General features: G+C 37.1%; 1 protein-coding gene across 1 annotated transcript; it reads left to right on the forward strand.

The window, feature by feature from the left end:
* Positions 1–453: 453 nt before the first annotated feature.
* MYCT1 (MYC target 1) lies at positions 454–25,927 on the forward strand. Its single transcript, XM_030316615.1, has 2 exons — positions 454–630; positions 25,112–25,927. Exons 1-2 carry the CDS (start codon positions 579–581, stop codon positions 25,618–25,620), a joined length of 561 nt encoding a protein of 186 aa, XP_030172475.1. The 5' UTR covers positions 454–578; the 3' UTR covers positions 25,621–25,927.

Below are 25,927 nucleotides of genomic sequence, written 5' to 3' on the forward strand. Positions count from 1 at the left end.
AGGTTACGAATTTTAATAAATAACTGAGATTTATAAAAAAGGGTATTAGATAAAATTAATTGTACTTGAATGGAGTATGAATTTCCAATTGGAAATTGGAAATTGGAGAACCCCCCTCCCCCAATTTGCTGAATAAATCTAATTGTGAAATGTTGGAAAGTAGTCTCTTTCTCTATCCTATAGAAATTTAACCCAAAGTGCTATAGCTTAGATTTTGGAATCTTCCTATATATGTCGGTAGGAGCTGGAGAAGAAGAAATGGAGCCTCTCAGCCCAAAAGCAGCCAGAGAGGAAGAAACTTGGTAATTTAGCTGAGGAAATGACGAGAAGGAAATTGTTTCGTGTCTCAGGAACCATGTGGAGTTCCGAGATAAGAAAAACAGTTGCTAATTTGAGTATAAAAGCAGGAAACATGATACACTTGTTTCCTTTTATGCAAACCCAAGTATATGAGGGGTTGTGTGAAAATTATTTTTCTCTTGCTGAACCACAAAGACATAGAATCAAAGTGCTTCTTTCGAACAAACTGGCTTTTCTTTCTTTTTTTTTTTCTGTCTCTTCTATTTCTTGTGGATATTATGGCTAATAACACAACAAGTTTAGGGAGTCCATGGCCAGAAAACTTTTGGGGTAAGATACTTTCTTTAACTGTTTTTAATTTAAAATTAGGATGCAGAAAAGGTCCTGCATAATTTATTGAGTGAAAATCTCTGAGTTAGTTTGTTTACCATAAACTGGTTACTTAAGTTTTCATAAGTTTATTATAATAAATATATTCACATAATGTGTTTAAGGTGGGTTTTGGAGACACTCAAGAAGAATCTGGGCAACAAGTATAGATTTTGGCGTTACAAAATATAATTAGAAAATAATGAGAATAAAAATGTGAAAAAAGAAAAGATGGAAATAATTGCTGTTTAGAATACGATAATGTGGATTTTGTTGGAAAATTAAGTTTTATTTGTCTTAAGGTTATAAAGTATATGTTTTATTTAATGAAATCAAGACTTGCTGAAGAGGTTATTTTTTCATTGTCAATGTCATACTCTTTATTTTCCAAAGGAAATCAAAACAACAAAATCTATACTTAAGGACTGTGATGTCATAGATAAAATAAGGAATCTTATTGTGAAATTAAAGGAAGAAAAAACTATAATAAAAAAAGTTCACTTGAAATAACATTACATATAACATTAAAAGGAAGCCTATCACAGAGGAAAAAAGAAACAATACAAAAGTACTTTTTGGCTGAGCTCAGACACAGCTACTAGTTAAATATCAGTAATGGAGTAGAGTTGAGGTCAAAATTACCAGCTGTTCAAGGCTAAAGAAGGAAAATGCTAAGGAACATGGACTAAGATGTAAATTGACGAGTATTCTTGGATTCAGGGATATTTTAAAAATAAGGGGGACTATTTCAGTTAAATTCAGAAGAAAAATTTAAAGGAATCAATGGGGTTTATGAAGAGATCAATAGCCTTATTTTTTGTCTAGAACAGATTTTTAATTCCCTCAGAGAACTATTTCATACTTTCTTTTGTGATTTGTGGGGATGCTTTGGGAGCTATCAGTGAAACGGAGCAGCAATATTGACTGTCCCTAACAACCTCACCTAGCACCTAGCTGTCCGCCATCACAAAAATGTGCATGAAGGGAAATAATTCTTTTTTTCTTTTTCTTTTTTACTATCAACCCTTTATGTTTGCTTCAGGCCCGGAAAGGAGGGATATTAGTGAACACCCTAACATAATCATTAAAAAATAAGAAGAAAGTAAATTATGTTTGCATACTGTTAAGAGTGGCTTTGGTAATAAGTAATTCTTGGAAAACCCAACAGCCAATAAGCCTTAAAACTGTGGGAGTCTTAATTATATATATTTGTTACAATACTGCTTGCTGTCTTCATTTATAAGAAAAGTGAACGCATTAAACACACACTGAAAAATAGCTAGAATTTGTTTACACCAAATTCATCATTACAAAATTAACTATACAAATTATTCAAAAGTAAAGTAGCTCTTACTACAAAAATTAATCTGTGAAAGCCAGATCTATTTTTTTTTCCAGACCATTTGAAGTTAAGTTTCAGGTTTACTTAAGTGAAAGGAATCACTAGCCACTGACTAAAACATGGGTAATAATCATAAAATAAACCTGAATTAATAAGACAATGCTTAATTGAAGTCTATTTACCAATCCTAAAAACACTGATTTTTTTGTGTGTTATTTGTGCTTGAGAAGGAATTCGAACTTACTGTTTCAAAGATAGTTCCTAAGGGTTTTTTTTTTTTTTTTGTCTTAGTAGGTGAATGCAATGGAAAATAGATGGAAATAATGAAAACCAGGAAGGGGAGTGTTACATTGATAAGCATTAACAAAACCAATGCAACCATGTTGAGCAGATATACTGTTTGATGATTTGGGGGAAATATATGAAAGATCACATTATTTCTTCTGGGGTAAAAATTACTAAGTGTAAAATGTAAAAATCTAAACATAAATATAGTAAATGTAGAAATTTCCTAAAATATAAATGTAGACCTTTTAAATTTTATTTCTTTTTATATCTAAATTGGTATCTATTTTGATCACTGACTCTGCAAAAATATTATTTTGAAAATCTTATCAAGTACATTACCATACATTTTCTATTGTGTCCAATTTCGAATTTAGAGAATAAGGATGGAATTGCTGAGAAAAGGAAAACTTGCGCATTGAAATATATAAATTTCTCGAACTTAACGCACTTAAGATGTATGGAAAGTTGTTTTCCAAATATCAGTTTTTGGGGGGTTACTTTAATGAATGCTGAAAAATAAGATAATGATACCAGGTTGTTACTAATAATAATAGCTTGCATTTTCATAGTAATCACCCACTAGGACTCATTAATGTTGTACAAGCATTACAGTCATTAGCGCAAGAGGAAGCAAAAAAAGTGGTTTGAGGCCAACACAGCTGAAGGCCACCTGTATTTCTCTCTTTTGCTTTCTTTAATGCATTTTTCTTCTCTGGGAACATTCCCCACCAAAGCAGCAGGAACCAGAACCTGTAAAATTTGCGGCATCCTGCCTCCATGAAACAGTAGACACGTATCCGTAAACTTGGGATTCTCTCTCTCCCTCTCTCTCTGCCCCTCTCCCACTTGCTCTCTCTGTCTCTCTCTCAAAATAAATAAGTAAACATATACAATTTTTTTAAATGGCAAAAATGGTCCCAAAATCTTTCTTAGAGAAAAAAAAAATGATGCTTTATCCGTTCCTGTAAGTCGGAGAAGATTCACAGAAGGAGATAATCCTAGGAAGGACTTGTTAATCATCATTTTCCCCACATTAACTTATTAACTCACTCATTCATTCACCTATCAGTTTATTAGTTTACTCGGAAGCATTGACTGGCCACCCATTATGTATTAGTCAATGTGTTAGGTGTTAGTGATATAAGCAAGGCGTAGTTGGACAATTTCAGGGAGTTCAGGAGAAATGCTACCAACATATATGCAGAAGCAAAAGCACACGAACCACATCTGTAGAGGTGAATGTCTTGAGGCAGATATTTTTAAAGTTTTGTGTACTTTCAGTGCAAAAATTTGACCTGATTTAACATAATAATGTTCAATCTTGTGACTTTAGATCTTCCTGTTTTCCTCTTCCTTAGGACCTTTCCCTAAGGTTGGAAAGGGCCTAAGGTGGGGGGATTATAGACTATTAGGGGTATTGGAAGGAGAGGGCCTTTGATTCTTGATCTCATGTTCTGGTCTCTGCTGATATCTACCAATAAGTATTTCTCATCTGTTTTTAGGGCATTGCCCTTTCCTCCCTTGCTTCCACTGCTGAGGGCTCTTACTGTAGAATCCGGCTCATGTGGTCTATGCAAATTTTGTTAATGGCATGGTTTCCACTGCTTCCACTGCTGAGGGCTCTTACTGTAGAATCCGGCTCATGTGGTCTATGCAAATTTTGTTAATGGCATGGTTTCTCCTTTTTTTCATGTCCCCTCTAGTCTACTACTGCCTTTTATTCAGGGACTTTTCCATCTGTCTCAGTGGTATAGAACAGTATTGAATGCTCTCCCATAATCCGAGGGTTGTGAACGTCTCTTGAGGTTAAGCTGTTTATCAAGTGCCCTAAGCCCAGATGAACCAATGTCTACCATCCCCACTTCTACTCTGCCTGTCAGGCACCCAGGGTTTCTCAGAGGGAAAACCCCATTTGGACCGCATTTGGACCCCAGGAAGCTGGGAATGGATACCAGTTTCTCTGGGATTCCCTAAATCAGTCTATAACTCATCATGAGCAGAGATGGAGTGATGATCACTTCTAGTCCCTTACTAGTCACATACTAGGTCAGGAGGGTGGGAGCTACATGGAAGGTTTAATGGCCTGGTAAGAAAAGGAAGAGAGATTGCTCTCTCTCCCACTCTCTGTGAGCATGCACTGAGAAAAGGCCAAGTGAGGTCACAGCGAGAAATAGGTCACCTACAAGCTACGAAGCTTTCACCAGACCCTGATCATGCTGACACCTTGATCTTGGACTTTCTAGCTCAAAGAACTAAGAGAAATAAAGACCTGTTGTTTAAGCCATACAGGCTATAGTATTTTGTATGGCAACCCACATTGACAAGGACATGACTTGTAGACTGTGGTTCATTTTTCCCAATACCGTTCTTAGAGTAAAAAGATATGTTTTTGAGCCCTTTAGACTCTTAGCATTTTGAAATTCTAGCAAACAAACAGAACACTCTTATCTCTCTCAAAATATCTAGTGATTGCAGTAAAGCAACTGTTTTTCAAGGTTTTTACCTATTTGGTTTTCATCCATTCTATATATTTGATAATCCAGTTAGAAATTCCAAGGATCAACTTTTTCTTTTTCTATGCATGCTTGCTAACCGTACGAATCCTCTCCAAAGTAATTGAAGAGATGAAGGGTTGTGAACTGATTTATTGGGTAGTCAAGTGTCAAGGGGAGAAAACCTTGGTTAATAGCTGAAAGTTCTATTTCCTGTAGAAAAATGTCTACATTTAATACACTAAATTAAATGTTACAGGTCTACTCTCTGTAGATAGGAGCAGGATGTTCTCAGAGAAACTGGAGACAGAGAGAGTTTATTGAACACAAACCCCAATGATGTCCTCTATATTCCCTCCTCCTAAAAAGCAAGCCAATGTTATTATATTTCAAATGCGTCTTTAATTTGTATTTGTAAAACAAACATGTGTCCATCATTGGACACGTGTGCATCATTGCACATTAATGGCCTACCCATTATTTCCCTTATCTCAGTTACCCAGAAAGCTTGAAAAACAAGTGTTTACAAATTGTTGTCTTTAAAGCAGCTGCATCTGAATTATATAAATAAATTTGAAAATGCATCTCTCACTGGGCTCCATGATCAGAGATTATGATTCAGTAAGCATGAGCCTAGAAGGCTGCACCGTTTACTAGGTCCCTGACCTTAGAACTCCTGTATCTACATTCAAGAGAGAAATTTGCCTATAATAGTCTTTTCTTGCGATAGTCTTGTCGGGCTTTGGTACTAGTGTTAGGCTGGTCTCATAAAACAAGTTAGGAAGCGTTTTCTTCTACGAGTTATGGAAGTTTGTGTTTTCTAAAACTTTTCCCACTTAAATTAAATTTCCATATATATTGCCTTAAAGTTGTTTGGGATACTCTCTCATATGTTTTTCCAACATTTTATTATAAAAATGTTCAAATATAGGGAAACATCAAAGGATGCTTACAGTGAATACCCATACACATACCCCTTAGGTTCTATCATTTACGTTTTTTCTAAATTATTGTTTTAATGTTTTTTTCATTTTTTGAGAGAGAGAGAGAGAGAGAGAGAGAGAGAGTGCATGAGTGGGGGAGGGGCAGAGAGAGGGAGACACAGAATCTGAAGCAGGCTCCAGGCTCTGAGCTGTCAGCACAGAGGCCGACACGGGGCTCGAACTCACAAAGGGTGACATCATGACCTGGCTGAAGTCAGATGCTCAACCAACTGAGCTACCCTAGTGCCCCTATCATTTAGGTTCTTACAATAGTTATTTTATTCACCTACCTATTCACTTGCATTTCTTTCTTTTCTTTTTTTTTTAATGTTTATTATTTTTGAGAGACAGAGAGAGACAGAGCATGAGCGGGGGAGGGGCAGAGAGAGAGGGAGACATAGAATCCGAAGCAGGTTCCAGGCTCCGAGCTGCCAGCACAGAGCCCGATGCGGGGCTCGAACTCACAGACCGCGAGATCATGACCTGAGCTGAAGTCGACCCCTTACCCAGCTGAGCCACCCAGGTGCCCCTATTCACTTACATTTCAAAGTAGACTGAAGATGTCAGTATACTTCTTCCTAATTACTTCAGCATGTATATCATTAACCAGAATTCAATATTTTTTCTGTTTTTTTCCTTTTAAAGTCAAATTTACCTATAATGAAATGTGTAAAATAAATAATAATGAAGTGCACAGATTGTAACTGAACATTTGCTGAATTTTTACAAACATGTACACACCTGAATCACTCTGTCTTCAATCATAGATATTAAATATTATCACAAACCTAAAAAGTTCCCTAATTCCACATCCCAGTCAGTTCCTGTCTGCAACATCCCCAGAAGAAATCATTACTTTGATTTTTTTTTTTCTAGAACAGATTAGCTTTGCTTGTTCTAGAACTTCTGATAAATGAAATAATATAGGATTTACTCTTTTGGCTATAAGAATAGAGCTGTAACAGATATTCTTGTAAGAGTCTTTTGTTGATACATGTTTTCATTATTCTTGGTAGCTTCCTAGAAGTGGAAGAGCTGGTTATAGCTTTAGTGTAGGTTTGATTTTATAGAAAATTGTCAGGCCTTTTTCCAAAGTGGTTATGCAATTTACTTTTTGCAAAAATATATGAGGTTTCCAGGTGCTTCAGATCTTTTCCAATAGCTCTTTTTTTATTTTCAACCCTTTATATTGTAGCCTTTCTGGTCAGTATTTAGTTTTATCTTATTGTGGTTTTAGTTTGTATCTTCCTGATGCCTGATGATGATGAGCAGAGGTTGGCAAAGTATGGCTTACTGGCTAAATATGATGCATGACTTGTTTTTATAAATAAAGTTTTATTGGGACAATTGTGTGTTTATGATGTTTTGTGCTACAATATTAGAGTTGAGTAGTTTCAATAACGTATGACCTGAAAAGCCCAAAATATTTGCTCCCTGGGCCTTTAAAGACAAAAATTTGCTGATTGTGACATTGAACATCTTCTCTTGTGCTTATGGGAATTTGAATATATATTTTGAAGAAGCATCTGTTCATTTCTTTGGTGCATTTTTATTTTCTTTATCTTTCTCCTTCTCCTTCTCCTTCTCCTTCTCCTTCTCCTTCTCCTTCTCCTTCTCCTTCTCCTTCTCCTTCTCCTTCCCCTTCCCCTTCCCCTTCCCCTTCCCCTTCCCCTTCTTCTGTCTTTTTATTATTGATTATAAAAGTCCTTTATATATTCTGGTGTCAGTCAGTCGTCAGATATATATTTGCGAAGTTTTTTTTTTTTTTAAGTTTATTTATTTATTTTAGAGAGAGAGGGAGGTGGGGCAGAGAAAGAGGGAGACAGAGAAAATCCAAAGCAGACAGAGCCCTATGTGGGGCTTGAAAGATGAAGCTGAAATCAAGAATCCAAAGCTTGGGGCACCTGGGTGGCTCAGTCGGTTAAGTGTCCGACTTAGGCTCGGGTCATGATCTCGCAGCTCATGATCTCACAGCTCGTGAGTTCAAGCCCCGCGTCAGGCTCTGTGCTGACAGCTCAGAGCCTGGAGCCTGCTTCAGATTCTGTGTCTCCCTCTCTTTCTGCCCCTCCCCCACTCATGCTCTGTCTCTCTCTGCCTCTCAAAATACAGAAATGTAAAAAAAAAAAAAAAAAAAAAAAAGAATCCGAAGCTTAACCAACACACCATCCAGGCAATGTTTATTACCTGTAATGTGGCTTGTAAATGTTTACTACCTCTCTGTGGCTTGCTTATTTATTTTCTAAAGTGTCTTTTGCTGAGCAGATTTAAAAACTTTTAAGTCTAATCTGTATATATAGGTATCACCTATCTACTGTGTTTGTGCTTATTTTAAAGAAATTAAAAGAAAATAGTCTTTTATATTTATACTGATACTATTTCTGATGTTCTTTATTTCTTCCTGAAGCTCTAAGTCTTTTAGCTGATATCATTCCCCCTCAATCTAAGGGTTTCCTTTAGCAAAGCTTTTATTTATTTATTTATTTATTTTTTCATTTGAGATTCTTTTTTTTTTCAATATATGAAGTTTATTGTCAAATTAGTTTCCATACAACACCCAGTGCTCATCCCAAAAGGTGCCCTCCTCAATACCCATCACCCACCCTCCCCTCCCTCCCACCCCCCATCAACCCTCAGTTTGTTCTCAGTTTTTAAGAGTCTCTTATGCTTTGGCTCTCTCCCACTCTAACCTCTTTTTTTTTTTTCCCCTTCCCCTCCCCCATGGTCTTCTGTTAAGTTTCTCAGGATCCACATAAGAGTGAAACCATATGGTATCTGTCTTTCTCTGTATGGTTTATCTCACTTAGCATCACACTCTCCAGTTCCATCCATGTTAGCAAAGCTTTTAATGTAGTTCTGCTAGTCATGAGTTTTTCTCTAAACCTGGAAGATTATTTATTTCGCCATTATTCTTAACAGATAATTTTCAGGATATAGAAAATCTAGTTTGATTGTTTTTTTGTTGCTTTGAAATATGATGGTATCCTATTGGGGATTAGTAGTTGTTCAAATAATTGTTTTTCTGAATGTTAATTATGTCATTTTAATTTTTAATTAAATTAAAAATTTTATCTTTGATCTCCAGCTGTTTGATTATGATGTGCCTGTGTACAGTTCTTTACATATTTCCGGCTTGATATTTCAAGACTCTTGAATCTGTAAACTCATTTCTTTCATTAAGTTTGAAATTTTCAGTCTTATTTCTTCAATTAGTTTTTAGCTCCATTATATTAAATATTTGTAAATTGTTCCATAATTCCCTGAGGCTCTGTTCCTCCCCACCAATTATTTTTTTTTCTCTTTTTCAAAATGGATAATTTCTGTTAACCTATTTCTTTTTTTTTTATAATTTTTTTTTACATTTATTTATTTTTGAGAGACAGAGAGAGACAGTGTGAACAGGGGAGGGGCAGAGGGAGAGGGAGACACAGAATCTGAAGCAGGCTCCAGGCTCTGAGCTGTCAGCACAGAGCCCATGCGGGGCTCGAACCCATGAACTGTGAGATCATGACCTGAGCCGAAGTCGACCGCTTAACCAACTGAGCCACCCAGGTGCCCATCTATTAACCTATTTCTAAGTTTATTGAATCTTTTCATTGTCATCTTAAGTGTAATGTTAGACTCATTGAGTGATTTTTTTTTTTTTTTTTTTTAGTTTTGATGTTCTTTTTAGTTCCATTTGGTTCTTTCTTAGAATTTGTATTTTCTGTTGATATTTCTCACTTTTCACTCTTTTTTTAAAAAAAAGTTTTTTTTAATGTTTATTTTTGAGAGAGAAAGAGAAAGGCAGAGTGGGCAGGGGAGGGGTAGAGATAGAGGGAGACACAGAATCCGAAGCAGGCTCCAGGCTCTGAGTTGTCAGCACAGAGCCCCAAGGGGGGCTCAAACTCATGGGCAGTGAGATCATGACCTGAGCCGAAATTAGCAGCTTAACTGTCTGGGCCACTCAGGCACTCCTCCGACTTTTCATTCTTTATGAACACTGTCCTTCACATCATTGAACATAAATATACAAGTTGCTTTAAAATTTTTGTGTGCTAATTCCAACATCTGGGCATTTTAGGCTATGTCGTTTGTTTATTATTATTTATTTTTATTTTTTAATTTACATCCAAGTTAGCATATAGTGCAATAATGATTTCAGGAGTAGAATCCAGTAATTCATCCCCTACGTATAACATCCAGTGCTCATCCCAACAAGTGTCTTCCTTAATACCCCTTTTCCCATTTAGCCATCCCTTCACCCCCAACCCCTCCAGCAGCCCTCAGTTTGTTGTCTATATTTAAGAGTCTCTTATGTTTTGTCTCCCTCCCTGTTTTTATATTATTTTTGCTTCCCTTCCTTTATGTTCATCTGTATTGTACCTTAAAGTCCTCACATGAGTGAAGTCATATGATATTTGTCTTTTTCTTTTTTTTATATTGTAGTATTTATTTATTTATTTATTTTTAATATGAAATTTATTGTCAAATTGGTTTCCATACAACACCCAGTGCTCATCCCAACAGGTGCCCTCCTCAATACCCATCACCCACCCTCCCCTCCCTCCCACCCCCCATCAACCCTCAGTTTGTTCTCAGTTTTTAAGAGTCTCTTATGGTTTGGCTCCCTCCCTCTCTCACTTTTTTTTTTCCCCTTCCCCTCCCCCATGGTCTTCTGTTAAGTTTCTCAGGATCCACATAAGAGTGAAACCATATGGTATCTGTCTTTCTCGGTATGACTTATTTCACTTAGCATAACACTCTCCAATTCCATCCATGTTGCTACAAAAGGCTATATTTCATTCTTTCTCATTGCCACGTAGTATTCCATTGTGTATATAAACCACAATTTCTTTATCCATTCATCAGTTGTTGGACATTTAGGCTCTTTCCATAATTTGGCTATTGTTGAAAGCGCTGCTATAAACATTGGGGTACAAGTGCCCCTAAGCATCAGCACTTCTGTATCACTTGGGTAAGTTCCTAGCAGTGCTATTGCTGGGTCATAGGGTAGATCTATTTTTAATTTTTTGAGGAACCTCCACACTGTTTTCCAGAGTGGCTGCACCAGTTTGTATTCCCAACAGTGCAAGAGGGTTCCCATTTCTCCACATCCTCTCCAGCATCTATAGTCTCCTGATTTGTTCATTTTAGCCACTCTGACTTTTTCTAATTTCGCTTAGCATAATACCCTCTAGTTCCATCCATGTAGTTGCAAATGGCAAAATTTCATTCTTTTTGATTGCCTAGTAATACTCCATTGTATATATATACCACATCTTTATCCATTCATCCATCGATGGACATTTGGGCTCTTTCCATACTTTGGCTATTGTTGATAGTGCTGCTATAAACATGGGGGTGCATGTGTCCCTTCGAAACAGCACATCTGAATCCCATGGATAAATGCCTAGTAGTGCAATTGCTGGGTCATAGGGTAGCTCTATTTTTAGTTTTTGAGGAACCTCCATACTGTTTTCCAGAGTGGCTGCACCAGCTTGCGTTCCCACCAACAGTGCAAAAGAGATCCTCTTTCTCCGCATCCTCCCCAACATCTGTCGTTGCCTGAGTTGTTAATGTTAGCCATTCTAACAGGTGTGAGGTGGTATCTCATTGTGGTTTTGATTTGTATTTCCCTGATGATGAGTGATGTTGAGCATTTTTTCATGTGTCGATTGGCCATCTGGGTGTCTTCTTTGGAGAAGTGTCTATTCATGTCTTTTGCCCATTTCGTCACTGGATTATTTGTTTTTTGGGTGTTGAGTTTGAGAAGTTCTTTATAGATTTTGGATACTAACCCTTTATCTAATATGTCATTCGCAAACATTTTCTCCCATTCCATCAGCTGTCTTTTAGTTTTGTTGATTGTTTCCTTTGCTGTGCAGAAGTTTTTATTTTGATGAGGTCCCAATAATTCAATTTTGGTTTTGTTTCCCTTGTTTCCTGAGACATGTTGAGTAAGAAGTTGCTGCAGTCAAGTTCAAAGAGGTTTTTGCCTACTTTCTCCTCAAGGATTTTTTGGTTTCCAGTCTTATGTTTAGGTCTTTCATCCATTTTGATTTTATTTTTGTGTATGGTATAAGAAAGTGGTCCAGGTTCATTTTTCTGCATGTTGCTCTCCAGTTTTCCCAGCACCACTTGCTGAAGAGACTGTCTTTATTCCATTGGATATTCTTTCCTGTTTGTCAAAGATTAGTTGGCCATACGTTTGTGGGTCCATTTCTGGATGCTGTATTCCGTTCCATTGATCTAAGTGTCTGTTCTTGTGCCAGTACCATACTGTCTTGATGATTACAGCTTTGTAATATAGTTTGAAGTCCAGGATTGTGATGCCTCCAGGCTATGCCTTTGTTGACTACCTTTTCTCCTGAGAATGGGTCACATTTTCCTGTTTCTTCATATGGCAAGTAATTTTATATTGTATCTTTAACATTTAGAATGGGCTTTTGGATTCGTCTATATTACCCTGAAGACTACTTTTTTTCTCATTTGTTTTCATGGGAAAATAACATAGTAGGAACTCAAACCACAAAAACCTATAAAGCCTGTCCTTTAACAAGCAGTTCAGGTCTCAGTTTGGTTCAGTTAATTTCTTTATTTTCTCTAGGTATTCTAAATGAAACATGCAGTGTAGTTCTGGAGTTGGGCACAGTTACAGGATACGTTTATCCGTAAAATTTTGAGACCCTTCTCTCTGGTATTCTCTTTTCTAAAATTTCTCTCTCATACTGAAACAGCTCTGGTTGCCACAACCTGTGTCCTCTATTTCTCCAGATTGGAAATACTGCAGATTTTCAGTTGGTGTTTTACCTGCCCACATAATTCAGACTGGAAACTGTCCTCGGGCTAGTTTTTCAAACTAGGAAATTCACCTACTCCCTGCTATTTGAGGCTTCCTTCTTTTTAATTTTTTTTAATGTTTCCTTATTTTTGGGAGAGAGAGAGAGAAAGAGAGAGAGAGAGGGCGGGGGGAGGAGCAGAGGGAAAGGGAGACACAGAATCCCAAGCAGTCCAGTCTCTGAGCTGTCAGCACAGAGCTTGATGCAGGGCTAAAACCCACGAACTGTGAGATCATGACCTGAGCTTAAGTCGGATGCTTAACCAAATGAACCTGGCTATATAATCTGTTCTAATGCCATCTTGTTAATTTCTGATATTAGTAATTCTCTCTCTCTCTTTTTCTTTTTCCTTCCCTTCTTCCCATTTGGTCATTCTTATCAGCAGTTAATCAATTTTTTATTAGATTTTTTTTTCATGGAAACCACATTAGGCTTTGATAATTCTCCCTCTTTGTTTCTTTTCTTTTTTCTATGTCTTTACATTCTGCTTTCTCTTATTTATTTCTCTTACTTATTTATTTCTCTTATTATTTACTGTATTATTCCATTTTACTTGTGTTTGATTTAGTTGTTTTTTTTTTTTTGCTAGCTTTTTGATATGGAAGATTATATAATTTATTTTTCAGCCTTTCTTCTTTTTATTTTTTTTAATTTTTTAAGTTTTTAAATTTATTTTGAGAGAGACAAAGACAGCACCAGTGGGGAATGGGCAGAGAGAAAAAGAGAGAGAATCCCAAGCAGGCTTTGCACAGTCACTGCAAAGCCCCACATGGAGCTCAAACTCACAAAACCATGATTTCATGACCTGAGCAGCAATCGAATCAGATACTTAACCGACTGAGCCATATAGGCACCCCAGCCTTTCTACTTTTTAAATTTATGCCTCCAAAGGTACACATTTTCTTCTAAGCACAGCTTTAAGTGCATATCATGTGTTTTGATATTTCATATTTTTAATATAACTATTAAAATATTTTCTAATTTTCATCAGATATTTTTATTCAATTATTTTTATAAGTCCCATTCTTTCTTGAAATGGTTCAATTTGTTATGTATTTTCTTTAATATATGAATTCATGGTTATTTTAATAATTGTGTTTGATAACTAATATCTTGATAATTTATGGTTATTTTTCTATGATATAGTCATTCTCTTGGTTTTTGTTCATTTGGTCTTGTCTCTTGGAATGCTTTGTAATTTGTTATTTATGCTTAGTAATGGCTGAAGCATTGTAGAAACAATTTTAGACTCTAAGTAAGTTTATCTTTTTCTAGAAAGGATTAATTTTTCTTCTGAAATTAGTTGGGGTTAGATCTATTTTTTTTATTTTATTTTATTTTATTTTATTTTATTTTATTTTATTATTAAGATGAAATTTTAAATAGGGTAATCAGGGTAAGTCTATAAAGAAGGTGACATATGAATGAAAACCTGAAGTTAGCCATGGAGATACCTGGGGAAAGAATTTCAGAAATAGGTTACAACCAGCGCAAGGTTCTGAGTCAGGAGCATATCCAGTATGCTGAAGGAACAGCAAAGAGGGTAGTGTGGATGGAGCTAAGACAGAGGAAGGGTAAAAATGAGCAAAGATAATTGGGAACAGGTCAACTTGGAACTTTAAGAACATTTTTAGGAGTTTTCTTTTGCTGTGGGAGAAGTGGAGGGTTTAGAACAGAATAGTGTGATTTGACTTCTATTTTCAAAGGTTCACTTTGGCTACTGTATTGGAATAGAGGGTTGTTAGGGAATGGTGGGAATGATAGGGTCAGAGGTGGTGGTCATGTTTGACTAGGGAGGCAACAGAGTAGATAGAAGTTGAATTCTGCATATATTGTGGGAAAAAACCATATAGGATTTTCTGGCAGATAAGCTACACATAGAAAATACCAACACTTTGTTTATTTTATTATGATTAATCAAGTTTTCTGTGCCCTATTATTCTCTCAAAATATTTTTGTCAAATTCTTCTTATTGCATGAACCATCCTCCTGTATACTCTAAGGTACCAAGAACAGAAGAGCTTTATTTGGCATTATTCTGTGTCTCTCTCTCTCTCTGCCCCTCCCCCGTTCATGCTGTGTCTCTCTCTGTCCCAAAAATAAATAAACGTTGAAAAAAAAAATTTAAAAAAAAAAAAAGATTGCAAAAGGTATTGTGAATTGATCAATGTTCCATTCTGCTGACACTGGTAAAATCACTTTTCAGATTTGGAACAATTCAACTCAAAGCCACTAGATGGTGACCTCTACTAAATTTTAATACTAATGGACAGACTTTGAAGCATTGATGTACTGAAAACCAGATTCAATATTAGAATCTTAGAATTGAAAGATACTATACTGGCCATATATAGGTCAGCAAGTACCAAATGACTTGAGTAAGTCATACAACCATTAGTAGAAATAGTTATTATTCACTGAAGACTTATATACCAGCCCCTTGCTAGTTATATAGATATACATTACAAAATCAGGATAAGGATATCTAATTTATATTTTTACCTTACTGAGGTTAGAATGTGTACCTTTTACCTTCAAAGGGAGATCTTAAGATTATTGATAAATAAGAAGGTAAATTGTCCTTCAAAAAGGAGTATCTGTGCCAATATGTGTGTATTTTTTGGGTATATTGTTTTAATAGTACATTAAAAAAAGAAGACTTCCAGAATTTGTTATCAAAAATCTGCCAGAATGGAATTACATATATGAAAATTTAAAGCTACATGGCCAAGAGATGCTGTTTTCATTATATGTTTTCTGTATTCCAGTTTGGTTCAGAAAAATCACTAACTACAGTTGAATTAAAAAAAAATCCCTATGGAATACCATTCTGGAACAGGCAATGCTAAAATTATGGCTTGAACAGATAAAGGGGATTAAGAGTACATTGATCTTGATGAGAACTGAGAAATGTTTGGAATTGTTGAATCATTATTTTGTACACCTGAAACTAATAGAACATTGTATGTTAATTAAACTTGAATAAAAAACTTAAAAAAATGACTTGACATTTCTTTCTTATTGCTTTTCTGGATTTTTACGCTGTTTATGCAGTTTGGATGCAAGGGAGCTTAGAAGATAGATAAGGGGAGCCTGGGTGGCTCAGTCAGTTGTGTCCGACTTTAGCTCAGGTCATGATCTTGTGGTTTGTGAGTTTGAGCCCCACATTGGGCTCTGTGCTGACAGCTCAGAGCCTGGAGCCTGTTTCGGATTCTGCATCTCCCTCTCTCTCTGCCCCTCCCTTGCTTGTTCTCACTCTCTTTCTCTCAAAAATAAATACACACTAAAAAATTTAAAAAAAAAAAAAAAAGATAAGCTTTTTACCATATAGTTCAGCAAGTCTCAGACATTCTTATGTCATTATTATAGTTCATAGTTATTAAAAAATTCTGCACGTATGGTAGCAGCATAAGAATTAGTACGATTGGGGCGCCTGGGTGGCTCAGTCGGTGAAGCTTTCGGCTCAGGTCATGATCTCGTGGTTTGTGAGTTCAAGCCCCAGGTGGGGCTCTGTGCTGACAGCTCGGAGCCTGGAGCCTGCTTCGGATTCTGCGTCTCCCTCTCTCTCTGTGCCCCTCTCCTGCTTACGCTCTGTCTCTCTCTGTCTCTCAATAATAAATACAGGTTAAAAAAAAAAAATACTAAGAATTAGTACGGTAATTTCTAATATGAATATTTGACTAACTTCATGGGTTAGGAAGCCATTTGCATGGTATGTGCACTCAAGTGAACAACAAAAATTAAGGAAATCCATATAAAAGCAGCATGATTTTTTTCTGTCATTTTTATAACTTCTGCTCCAGCTTATCTTAATTTATATTCATTCAAAATGTAACTGGTTTATTACTAATGTATATATATTATTCTCATGATTCTCACGTACATTTAAAATTTATCGTTTAATCTTTTCAGATATCTCTATAACCCTATACAGTCTTCTATTTATAATAGTAATAAGATATTTTGAGTTATTATTACCTATACTGCCTGCCATTTCCCTAAATTTCAGGCATAGATGGTACATCTACAGTGTTAAATATGATATTTAATATTATAACATCATAAATATTACAATATAGAAATATTATAAAGCCATAAAGAAGAATCATTTAAAACAGATTTATTGTCAAATTGCACTCCTAGAAATATTGTTCTAGTTTTTGTGCCACAAAAAATGCTTTTATTCACAAACTGAAATTTTTCATTTAAGAAAATTTTGATGAATGAATATATTCTATAACACTGGTCTGCTAGAGTTTGGACATTACCCTTGTTTTCTTATATCAGAATAGTATATTTTGGAAATTAGTCATCTGGCACATAAATATATTTCTTACTCTGCGTATTTTGGTTGCCTTTGCTAATTTTCTCCGTCGATTTCAGAGACAAGACATTATTTTCCCTTGATTGTACATTTGAAAAATCTAACTTTTTTCTTGAAATTAAACCTTATGCTATTTTTCTCTTTTTTAAATGTTTTTACTTATTTCTGAGAGAGAGAGACAGAGAGGCAGAAGGAGACACAGAATCTGAAGCAGGCTCCAGACTCAGAGCTGTCATCACAGAGCCCGATGCGGGGCTCAAACTCATGAACCGTGAGATCATGACCTGAGCCAAAGTCTGATGCTTACCCAGCTGAGCCACTTAGGCGCCCCAAACCTTATGCTGTTTTTCAATAAAGATAAACCACTGAGAACATTTTATTTGTCAGAAGAGACAGCAATAGAGAGGCTCAAAGGATACAAACACTGAGACCATCTATAGGAACTCCTATAACCCTTAAAGGCCTTTACTGGGTAACTGAATCTATTTTCTCTTTAAAGATTCTAGTTTTATCCCCATTTAGTTGGAGTGAAGTGAATATATCTCTTTAATATCATCTATTATATCTGCTTATAGCCAGAGATATTTAGAATCCTCGATCAGACCATAGTGGTAACATTGGTTTACAGAAAAACAGGGGCATATACTCTGCAAACTTGAATATTTGTCTTCTCATTTTATTCCATTTATGAGTGAAAGCAATAGTCCCTGACCAATGCTAGCTGTCAGTATTCAATCATCAAAACAAATCAAGTGTTAGTTCTACCACATAAAACTTAGACTCTGTTTCAGTATCATTAAAATGAGGATTCTGAACCAAGAAGAGTTCAAGAGTTTAAGAGTTAGTTTTAGCTGAAACCCCTTATCTATAATTCTATATCTGAAGGTAATATTTCTTTTTTAATTAAAAAAATTTTTTAATGTTTTACTTAGTTTTGAGAGAGAGAGAGAGAGACAGAGTACAAGCAGGGGAGGGGCAGAGAGAGAGGGAGACATAGAATCTCAGGCAGGCTCCAGGCTCTGAGCCGTCAGCACAGAGCCCGATGTGGGGCTTGAACTCGTGAACCACAAGATCATGACCTGAGCCAAAATTGACCCTTAACCGACTGATCCACCCAGGTGCCCCTGAAGTTGTTAATATTTCAAATTCTCCAGTAGAGGCTGTTGATTCAGGAGAATGTTATCTATAGAATGCATAATATTGCCTTAACACAATTTCCCCAAGTATTTCTGTTTGTAACAGGCTACCAAATCTGGTATTAAATTAGTACATTTTTTATGCATTTTAAGTTCTTCACTTACGTTTTAGATTAATATTTTCTTACAACACACCTAAGAAATAAAGTATTCCCCTTATGGGTTTGCTTGAGAATTAAGTGGTATGATACATGCAAAACAGTGCCTGAGACCTATAAATTAAGTTAAATGAATGGAAACATACTATAGTGTTTAACAAAATCATGAAATAAAAAATAAGATTGTGTGTTTTATAAATTATATTCCTCCAAATATCGAAATTACCTAAAGTATTTAAAAATTTTTTTTTAATGTGTATTTATTTTTGAGACAGAGAGAGACAAAGCATGAGCAGGGGAGGGTCAGAGAGAGAGGGAGACACAGAATCTGAAGCAGGCTCCAGGCTCTGAGCTGTCAGCACAGAGCCCGACGCGCGGCTCGAACTCACAGACTGTGAGATCATGACCTGAGCCGAAGTCGGATGCTTAACCGACTGAGCCACCCAGTCTCCCCAAGTTTTTTTTAATGTTGATTTATTTTGACACACACACACACACACAGAGAGAGAGAGAGAGAGAGAGAGAGAGAGTATGAGCAGGGGAGGGGCAGAGAGAGAGGGGGAGAAGAGAGAGAATCTTAAGCAAGTTCCATGCTCAGTGCAGAGCCTGATGCTGGCCTCGATCTCACAACCATGGGATCAAGACCTGAGTCGAAATCAAGAGTCAGATGATCAACCAACTGAGCCACCCAGGTGCCCCAAAATTACCTAAAGGTTTAATGAAAACTTTCTGGAGTGGAATAATAGAACTTCAAGGAGCTAATAGTTTGCCTACTAGATCTCTACCTAATGCTTTAGTTTCCTATTCAAAAGTACAACAACTAGATGAACCTTGGTATATCTTTCATTCATTGTTCTAAATAGGAAGATAGCATTTCTGAGTAATTTTGTCCAGATTCTTTGGTTAATGTGTTTCTCATCGTAATTAACTCATGGATTCTCCAGGGTATAAACTATTCTATAAAGAAACTCTTCTAGGGATGACTGATCACTTAATAACATTTAATAATGAATTATTCAAATTATATGTAATACATCTCACAAAAAAAAAAGATTGACAAAAATTCACTGAAATAGATAAAATTAGGTTTGTTTTGTTTTTTTTAAGCCAAAGTACCAAACTTAGTAAACTGCCTGGACTCAGAGACCTACTTATTTGAGAAGAAGGCAAAAGACTTAGTTCTATCGAGTATTTGAGTAGCTCATGATTTTTCTTTATTTTCTAGAGCAATTTTTCAGTGACGGGTGCCTGGGTCACTCAGTCAGTTGAGTGTCAGACTCTTTGATTTCTGCTCAAGTCATGATCCCGGGGTTGTGAGACTGAGCCCCGTGTCAGGCTCTGCACTGTGTAGAAATTCTCTCTCTCCCTCTGCCCTTCTCCCCCACTCGTGCTCGCTCTCTCTCTCTAAGATTAAACAAACAAACAAACAAAAAAGCCAAAAAAAAAAAAAAACCCAAAACCCAACAACAACAGCAAAAAACACATTTTCAGTGAGGTACAGAATTTATGCAGCCAAAACTTAAAGGAAATTTAGTGTTAATGATTATGAAACAATAAAAATTTGAGCAAATCTATTGTCTCGTAAACTTACATAAAATAGTAAAGGCATATAAATCTCACGAAGTAAGAAGATACTGAAATTTTTCTAAAACATTATGATTTAATCCAATTATTAAATCACTGCTAGAAAATAACATCATAATCGAGATCTTAGGAGCAAGAACCTCTAAACCTCAGTTTATAGCCCCACTCCCCCCATGTCTTATTTCTAGTGTTTTAGATGGTGTAATCCTTTGGAATAATTTTTAGGTTCTTTTGACTTTGGGTCTCTTGTGACTAAGTGTTTTCTTTCCTATTCTTATGGTTACTTCCCACATTAAGTCATTATTATTATTGGGTATCTGGATCGTGGCAGGAATGTTCAGACCTGTTTCAACTATCTTCCCTTCTCTGGGCCTTGGTCTGTCTCATTTATCATGGTTAGCTCTGTATTCTATCCTTCCTATTAGGTCACTTTGTTCAAGGCTCTCTCTGCCCACAGTAGAGAGATTGAACTTTTTAGAGATGCCCTCATAATCCTCCATCATCTGACCTCAATCTGCTCTGGGCAAAGTGGCCAACGGCTCCCTTATTGCAGGCTTAGAGGACATTTTCTTATCTTCATTGAAGTCTTATAGGATGTAAACTCCACCAGGGCTAACATTTTGTTTTCTTCACTCTTGCCTATAAATTTAGCCCTGCTTGGCATCCAGTGGGTGTTTTATATGTTAAATAAATGAATAGATAAATGTTTCTGGGGCAAGTAGCTGGTAATCACTTCCACCTAAAATTGTTACTTAGAATCAGTGCTAGTATATTTTTTGTCTGATCAGACCTCCCAAATTAGTCCTTCTTTGTTTCTTTGTTTACTTCTGCCACCTGTTAAGTTGTGATTTTCCTGGAAATCTATTCTCAACTCACTTCTAAACACACTCTTGCTTTTAGTGTAAGTGCTTTCCATGATGGCTACAAGTCTCTTGTACTATAAAGATTCCTAATTCTGCTCCTCTTTAAGCTCCATGTTTATTTAACTCTGATTCCAAATGAGTATCTCAGGGGCACTCAAGTTCAGCATCTTCCACAATCTTATATTTCTTCTTGGTTTGGATGAATGATGCTAATATCTACCCTTGCCTGCCCATGCCAGAATCCCAGGAGTCATTGTAGATTCCTCCTTTCCTCAGTGTAGCAATGTATGGTGTTTTTACTGGTTGACTTTTAGAGGACAGAGGTGGGGAGGAATTATGTGTCCTTTGTTTTTTATTTTATTTTATTTTTTGTCTTGAAGGACTCTAAAATTTTCCCCTCACTCTTCCCTCTTTTCTTTTTCATTGTGTGGTTTCCAAAAAGCACCTCTTTTTCTCTGTCATTTCTCTTTTTAACACCTTTACTGAGATAATTCACATACCATAGGACTCACCCATTAAAGGGTACAATAAATGGTTTTGTTATAGTCACAGACTTGTGTGACCATTGCCACCATCTAATATGAGAACACTCTGGCCTTCAAAAAGAAACCCATGGCCATTAGTATTCCCTCCCGTCCCTCCCACCCCACCCACCAGCCCTAGGCAATCACTTATCTGCTTGTTCTCCCCATAGTTTCCCTACCCCTCTTCTGGACACTTCCTGTAAATGGAATCTTACAAGATGAGATCTTTTGACTGCACACTTTACCTTCTTCTTCCTAAGGGAAGGATTACTTTCCAAGGCTGCCTTTTCACATTCTTTTTTTTTTTCTTCTCTTTTTTTTTTTTAACATTTATTTATTATTGAGAGACAGAGAGACACTGAGCATGAGCAGGGAAGGGGCAGAGAGAGGGGGAGACACAGAATGCGAAGCAGGCTCCAGGCTCTGTGCTGTCAGCACAGAGCCTAATGCGGGGCTCGAACTCACAAACTGCGAGATCATGACCTGAGCTGAAGTCGGACCCTCAACTGACAGAGCTACCCAGGCACTCCTGCCTTTTCACATTCTTGCATGCACTTGTAAATCCCTTTACTATAGTCGGGTGTGCTTATGGAACAGAATACCTTTTCATTATTTTTACACTTTTTCTGGAACCGTCCTTTCTCTCCATGAAGACTTGAGATAGAAGCATGGGAGAGAAGGTATTGATATCTGTTTTATCAGTTTACTTTCTTGGTAATTGAAGTTTGGATGTTCTTTGTCTTCTAATTATGCTGAAGGCATGGGTTTTGTATCGTTTTATTTGTGCATCTTGTTCTCTATTGTTTTTTTGGACGAAATTCTGGGACATTCTGATTTACACAGCTATCATTGCCTTGGCAACCCAGAATTCCTATAACTTCTTTTTTAGGTTCCCAATATTTGGGGGCACTGATAGTTACAAGTGAATTTTGAATTTTACTATATAACCAATGAGTCTGATTTTAGTTTCTGACTGTATTTATTATTTATTTGCTGTTTCCAGATAAAGCCTAATTTTCTAAAATCTCTGTCGCAAGAGATTGAATTTTAAGGCTATGAGTCAATATTATTTTTATGAGACATTTTGGGAGAACAATACTTGGTCTAGCAGAGCTGTTCTAAATCATCTTATAATTTAGAGTCCTCTTCCTATTACAAAGAATTTATTGTTTAGATTTGATTTAAGCGACTGTTTTGGAGGATTTTGATCTAAGCATTTGTGAAGGTAATTGTGAAAGTAGAACAAAACATACATAGTCTTGCCACAGGAGATAAATGTGAACATAAGGTAGAAGGACACTAATTGCTTCTATATCTTAAGATTAAGGAACAATGAGTAGTCTTATGTATTTATTAGCATTGGTTTGTTTTGCTATTTTTGCATTATATATTTTCTATATATTATCATAGATTGCAACAATAACCTGAAAATAACCTTGATAACCATAAAATCTAACTTCTTCATTTAAAACATAATAAAATGAGGGGTGCCTGGGTGGCTCAGTCGGTTAAGTGTCTGACTTCGGCTCAGGTCATGATCTCACGGTTCATGAGTTCGAGCCCCACACTGGGCTCTGTGCTGACAGCTTGGAGCCTAGAGCTTGCTTCAGATTCTGTGTCTCCCTCTCGCTCTGGCCCTTTCCCGCTCACGCTCTGTCTCTCAAAAATAAATAAATAAATGTCAAAAAATAAAAAATAAATAAAACATAATAAAATGAGTCCAAACAAATTTCCTAAAAATCATACAATATGTTAAAGATAAAGCTGAGTTGGGAATCTTGAATCAGTTAACTTTTGCTGTATAACAATCTACCCCAAAACATAGTGTGGTAGGGTCCCCTCCCTAAAGAGAAGAGAGAGAGAGAGAGAGAGAGGGAGAGAGAGAGAAAAGGAGAAACCCAGAACAAAACAACCCACAAAACTTCAAGATAACCTGGCTATGCACCTATGTGACAACATCCCTCATGACCTCGTAAACTGAGACCACTTAATCAGACTACATGTTTGTGTGTGTTACCATATATGGGAGACAGAGAAATAGAAAATGCACTAAAAAAAACTATGCCACGTGACGTTCAGTGCTCAGTTCTTTCGGGTACGAACCCAAATGAGCGGTGCCCACAGGAATAAAGTTGCTTTCTGGAAATTAAAAGGCCTCGGTGTCACGACTCTCTGTGCGAGAATCCTGCCACAACAGCAGCTTAAAAATATCATCTATTCAGCTCACAATTCTGTGGGTTAGTAGTCTGGATGGGGATCAGTCTGCTAGATAGATTTTCTGCTGGTCTTCTCTCATGTGTCATACTCAGTTGTTAGGCTAACACCTGAATGATCTAGGAAGACCCCATTCATGTGCTCCGTGTCTTGGCCGGAGCAATGGGGTAACTGGCCCAATGTGTCTCTCATCATCCGGTAGGCAAACCTGGGTTTGTTGGGCGCTGGCAATTACAGGGCTTCTGACAACAGCTGGAGTGGAAGCTGAAAGGCCTCTTGGAGTTTAGGCTGCATTTTGCACAACTTGATCTCCATCGCATCCCATTGGTAAAAGCAGGCTGTGAAGCCAGCCCAGCTTCAAGGGCAGGGAAGTAGATTCTACCTCTCAAAGGGAGGAACTTCAAAGCATTTGCAGCCTCTCTGTTTGTTTGTTTTGTTTTTTCACTATCTCAAAACCTCATTGAGCTAATTTCCAGTCCCTGGCCCTCTCAGTACAGAATCCCTAGATAAGCAATGAGATAAGATACCTCTTTACTTCACGGTAACTAATTTTTGTTCATGAAACAGTAACTAATGTTTGTTGATGAAACCAAAAAGTGATACTTGAAATGGATCTTGAAGAACAGGTTTTTCAGACAGAAATTTAAAAGTTGTGTCCAGATATAAGGAAAAATACGTGGAAAAGCACAGAGCTTGAGAGAAAAAGACAGGCTCTGGGATAGTGAGAAAATCAGCATGACTTGTGGGTTAGATCATGGGGAAATGTGGTGGGGTCTTCCAAGGCTGGTGATAAGACGTGAGAAGTCTTCTGATGTGCAGAATGTCTTTACATTCAAAGCAGGGGCTCTACTCCCCAGTTTTCTTCAAAAAGGGGTTTTTAGTTCACAAGAAAAAGCATTAAGATAGAATTTCCATTTGGGGAAAACCAACTCCCCTACCCCCTGAACAGGAAATCTGAACAAATACAAGTTCTGTGAATGGAAGGATACTGGTGTATAACAGAGATTCTATGGATCCAGGGGACAAAACTGTCATTATCACAGTGAGGGCATGACAGCAGCATGGACTGGAAATGATGGTCCAAGAAAGAGCACAGTAGTCTGCATGGGTCATGTCATCAATGAGTCAGAGATACAGGTTACAATCCAGGAGTTCAGGAAATAGACCATAAATCAGTCAGCCCACCAGATGGCTCTAGCTCAGCACTTCCTGTTACAAAATGACCACAGGAAGTGAGACGTCATGAAGCCTGCAGGTGGGAGACATCGCTGGGGTTGATGAAAGCAGAGGCAGGAAACGGCAAAGTCAATTTGACTACAAAATCCTTTATCAATTTCTGAAACGTTATTACTGCCGCAGCACAAGAGGAAATAATCTTAGGACTATATTTGCAACCTTATAAACATTTATGAACTGAAGAATCACCTTTAAAAAAACAAAAAGACTATTCTCATTTATAACAGGTGATAAAATAGCATCAGCAAGGTGTAATGCTACAGCTAAAAATGTTGCTTTAGATCCTTTTGCTTTAAAAAATAGAAGCATATCAGCTGATATTCATATATGGACCTAGCGCAGTCTTTTATTTCCCTAATTCAAAATCGCTTTCAATTAATCATGTACTCCATAGTTACTGTTGGTGCTCTGTCCTGTGGTTTTAGTTGAACACCCATTTGCAAATGAAATTACCTATTTGATTTTGTTTGTTTGTTTCAGAGGATGTTATCACGTCCTTCTCAGTGTCCATTACAATTGTGCTCGTAATTGGAGGGTTTATTTGGGCTCTGTGTGTCTGTTTGTCTCGAAGAAGAGCCAGTGCCCCCATCTCGCAGTGGAGTTCAAGCCGGCGGTCTAGGTCTTACAACCATGGCCTCAACAGAACTGGATTTTACCGCCACAGTGGCTGCGAACGGCGAAGCAACCTCAGCCTGGCCAGCCTCACTTTCCAGCGACAAGCTTCCCTGGAGCAGGCAAATTCCTTTCCAAGAAAATCAAGCTTCAGGGCTTCAACTTTCCATCCCTTCCTGCAAAGTCCACCACTTCCGGTGGAAACTGACAGTCAACTGGTGACTCTCCCTTCCTCCAGCTCGGTTCACACCATCAGCACTTCGCACAGTCTGAGCCGCCCGGATTTCCACTGGTCCAACAACAGTCTTCGAGTGGGCTTTTCCACACCGCCCCCACCTGCCTATGACTCAATTATAAAAGCATTCCCAGATTCCTGAGGAGGGTGCTTTTGTTTTTAATTTGTTTCTTCCCTTTCTTGGCTTTTCCCAAAAGAAAATTACAGACAGGTTAAACGGAATTTTGAGGGCATGGCCCAAACAGCTGATGAGTTTCCAAGTTGAATTATGTTCATGCACTGTATATAATTCAATGCAGAAAATGTAAAACACATTTTCTTTGAATACACTTTTTCCTTTTGTCTCACAGAATAGTAATGTTTTCCAAAAAGGTATATATTTATGTGTTGTTTTTTTTTTTTTTTAACTCAACCTGAACGTTATTAAAGACAGTGGTTCTTATCTGAGA

Source organism: Lynx canadensis, chromosome B2 (genome assembly GCF_007474595.2).
Source record: "Lynx canadensis isolate LIC74 chromosome B2, mLynCan4.pri.v2, whole genome shotgun sequence".
Classification (NCBI taxonomy): Eukaryota; Metazoa; Chordata; class Mammalia; order Carnivora; family Felidae; genus Lynx; species Lynx canadensis.

Coding starts and splice junctions, on each gene's coding strand:
- MYCT1 (XM_030316615.1), top strand. CDS start 579: ATGGCTAATAACACAACAAGTTTAGGGAGTCCATGGCCAGAAAACTTT. Junction 631..25,111: donor ATGGCCAGAAAACTTTTGGG/GTAAGATACTTT, acceptor TGTTTGTTTCAG/AGGATGTTATCACGTCCTTC.